Source organism: Sus scrofa, chromosome 13, assembly GCF_000003025.6.
Source record: "Sus scrofa isolate TJ Tabasco breed Duroc chromosome 13, Sscrofa11.1, whole genome shotgun sequence".
Lineage (NCBI taxonomy): Eukaryota > Metazoa > Chordata > Mammalia > Artiodactyla > Suidae > Sus > Sus scrofa.
This window is the reverse complement of record NC_010455.5, coordinates 161,754,315-161,756,647: the sequence shown is the minus strand read 5'-3', so window position 1 is coordinate 161,756,647 and position 2,333 is coordinate 161,754,315. Positions and strand designations below refer to the sequence as shown.

The 2,333-nt window shown below is 36.9% G+C and overlaps 1 protein-coding gene across 1 annotated transcript; it reads left to right on the top strand.

The window, feature by feature from the left end:
- Window positions 991–1,950, top strand: LOC110256354 (olfactory receptor 5H8-like). The gene has a single exon (XM_021069834.1). It carries the CDS (start codon window positions 991–993, stop codon window positions 1,948–1,950), a length of 960 nt encoding a protein of 319 aa, XP_020925493.1.

Genomic DNA, 2,333 nt, shown 5'->3' with positions numbered 1-2,333 from the left:
GAGCATTTAGAAAATACATATTATTAGATACCACTTATGACCTTCTGAATCAATTTCTTTTCTTTACTTCTTTTTTTTCTTTTTTTTTTTTTCTTTTCTTTTTTTTTTTTTTTTTTTTTGTCTTCTTGCCTTTTCTAGGGCTGCTTCCTACTGCATATGGAGGTTCCGAGGCTAGGGGTTGAACCGGAGCTGTAGCCACCGGCCCACGCCAGAGCCACAGCAACGCGGGATCCGAGCCACGTCTGCAACCTACACTGCAGCTCACAGCAATGCTGGATCGTCAACCACTGAGCAAGGGCAAGGATCGAACCCGCAACCTCATGGTTCCTAGTCGGATTCATTAACCCTGTACCACGACGGGAACTCCTGAATCAATTTCTGTAATACCTCAGAATTTGTATTTTGTACCAAACTCACTCAGAAAACTATGATGTGTAATCTGGTTTTCAAATCATTGGACAATTGTCCCAGCTCTTGACTAGTGTTTCTGACCTCAAGTTCTTCAATCTCCTACCTGTATTCTACAAACAATTATTTATTTAAAAAAACAAGTACTTATTCCCATCTTAAACATTTTCAGGGTTTTCCTATTTCATGAAGGATAAAATTCAAGTTCTTTTACATGTAATTCAATTCACTTAAAAATCCAGGCCCTTCTAAAATCTACTTTTAATGATACTTCCATGAACTACACAGGATTTCTCTGCCTCATGCAGTAATTTCCCCACATATTGGCTCATGATCAGAATAGCTTTCTTCTCTTCTACATTTGTCCATTCCTATACATATTTTGAAATACAACAACTGCATGTTTTCAATATAACAATTTCCATAATACCCTCATGTTTAGTAAGAATAAATAACATGAAGGCATTTAGGCTGGTGTAGGGTTTTATTTAAATTATCCCCACCAAATTTTAATTGTTAAATTCTTAATAACTGTCTTTTCACATTTACTTCATTTTATTTCAGAGGCCATTCATTAGGGATATGGGAATCAAGAATGCAACAGAACTGACAGAGTTTGTTCTCACAGGACTGACATATCCACCAGCTTGGCAAATCCCACTGTTCCTGCTTTTCCTGATGCTGTATCTTGTCACGATCATGGGGAACCTCGGTCTGATTACTCTCATTTATAATGACCCTCACCTTCACATCCCCATGTATTTATTTCTTGCGAACTTGGCATTTGTGGATACTTGGTTGTCCTCCACAGTGACCCCCAAGATGCTGGTCAACATCATTACCAAGGACAAGATGATATCTCTCCATGAATGCATGGTACAATTTTTTTCCTTTGTAGTCAGTGCAACCACAGAATGTTTTCTGCTGGCAACAATGGCATATGATCGTTATGTAGCCATATGCAACCCGTTACTTTATCCAGTGATTATGACAAATAGGCAATGCCTGAGAATGCTGGTGTCATCATTTGTAGGTGGTCTTAGCCATGCCTTAATTCATACAGGTTTTTTATTCAGATTAACCTTCTGTAATTCCAACACAATACATCACTTTTATTGTGACATCACACCATTGTTGAAAATTTCTTGTACTGATCCTTCCGTTAATGTTCTGATGATATTTATTTTCTCTGGCTCAATTCAGGTCTTCACAATTCTCATTGTTCTTGTCTCTTATACACGTGTACTCTTTACAATCTTAAAAAAGAAGTCTGTACAAAGCATAAGGAAGGCCTTTTCCACCTGTGGAGCCCACCTCCTATCTGTCTCTTTATACTATGGGTCTCTTCTCTTCATGTATGTGCGCCCTGGGTCTGCACAAGCAGATGATCAAGATGCAGTTGACTCTCTATTTTACACTGTCATAATCCCTTTCCTAAACCCAATTATTTACAGCCTGAGGAACAAGAAAGTCATAGATTCGGTGAGAAAAGTTTTTGAGGGAAAATTTAAATGGAAGAAGAATATGTGTTCCTTTACATGAAAAAGAAAACAAACTTGAACAGATTACATATTGTCATGTGTAGATTAGTGCTTAACATTTTCTTTCATCATAATTGTCCTGTTACTTTAATGACTTCAAATGTCAGTGCCTCATAAATTCTTTAAAATACTTGTGTATGTTTTGCAAAACAGAGAGGCCATTAATCAGTGTTCATGCCACACTAAATTAACTTAAGCAGAAATTAAATTGAAAATATTTTACGTGTCTTTATATTTTTCATTGTGGCTGATAAGTACAATTATTAAACAGTTGTGAAGCATTAAAATAGTGCTGTGCCAGTGAAAAGTACTTGAGTTTGAGGTGCTTGATAGTAATATAGGTGTACAGCCTCAAGAGTCATACCTCATTTAGCTCCACAGAGT

Bases quoted from the DNA above. Each gene is read 5' to 3' on its own strand.
- LOC110256354 (XM_021069834.1), top strand. From the start codon at position 991: ATGGGAATCAAGAATGCAACAGAACTGACAGAGTTTGTTCTCACAGGA.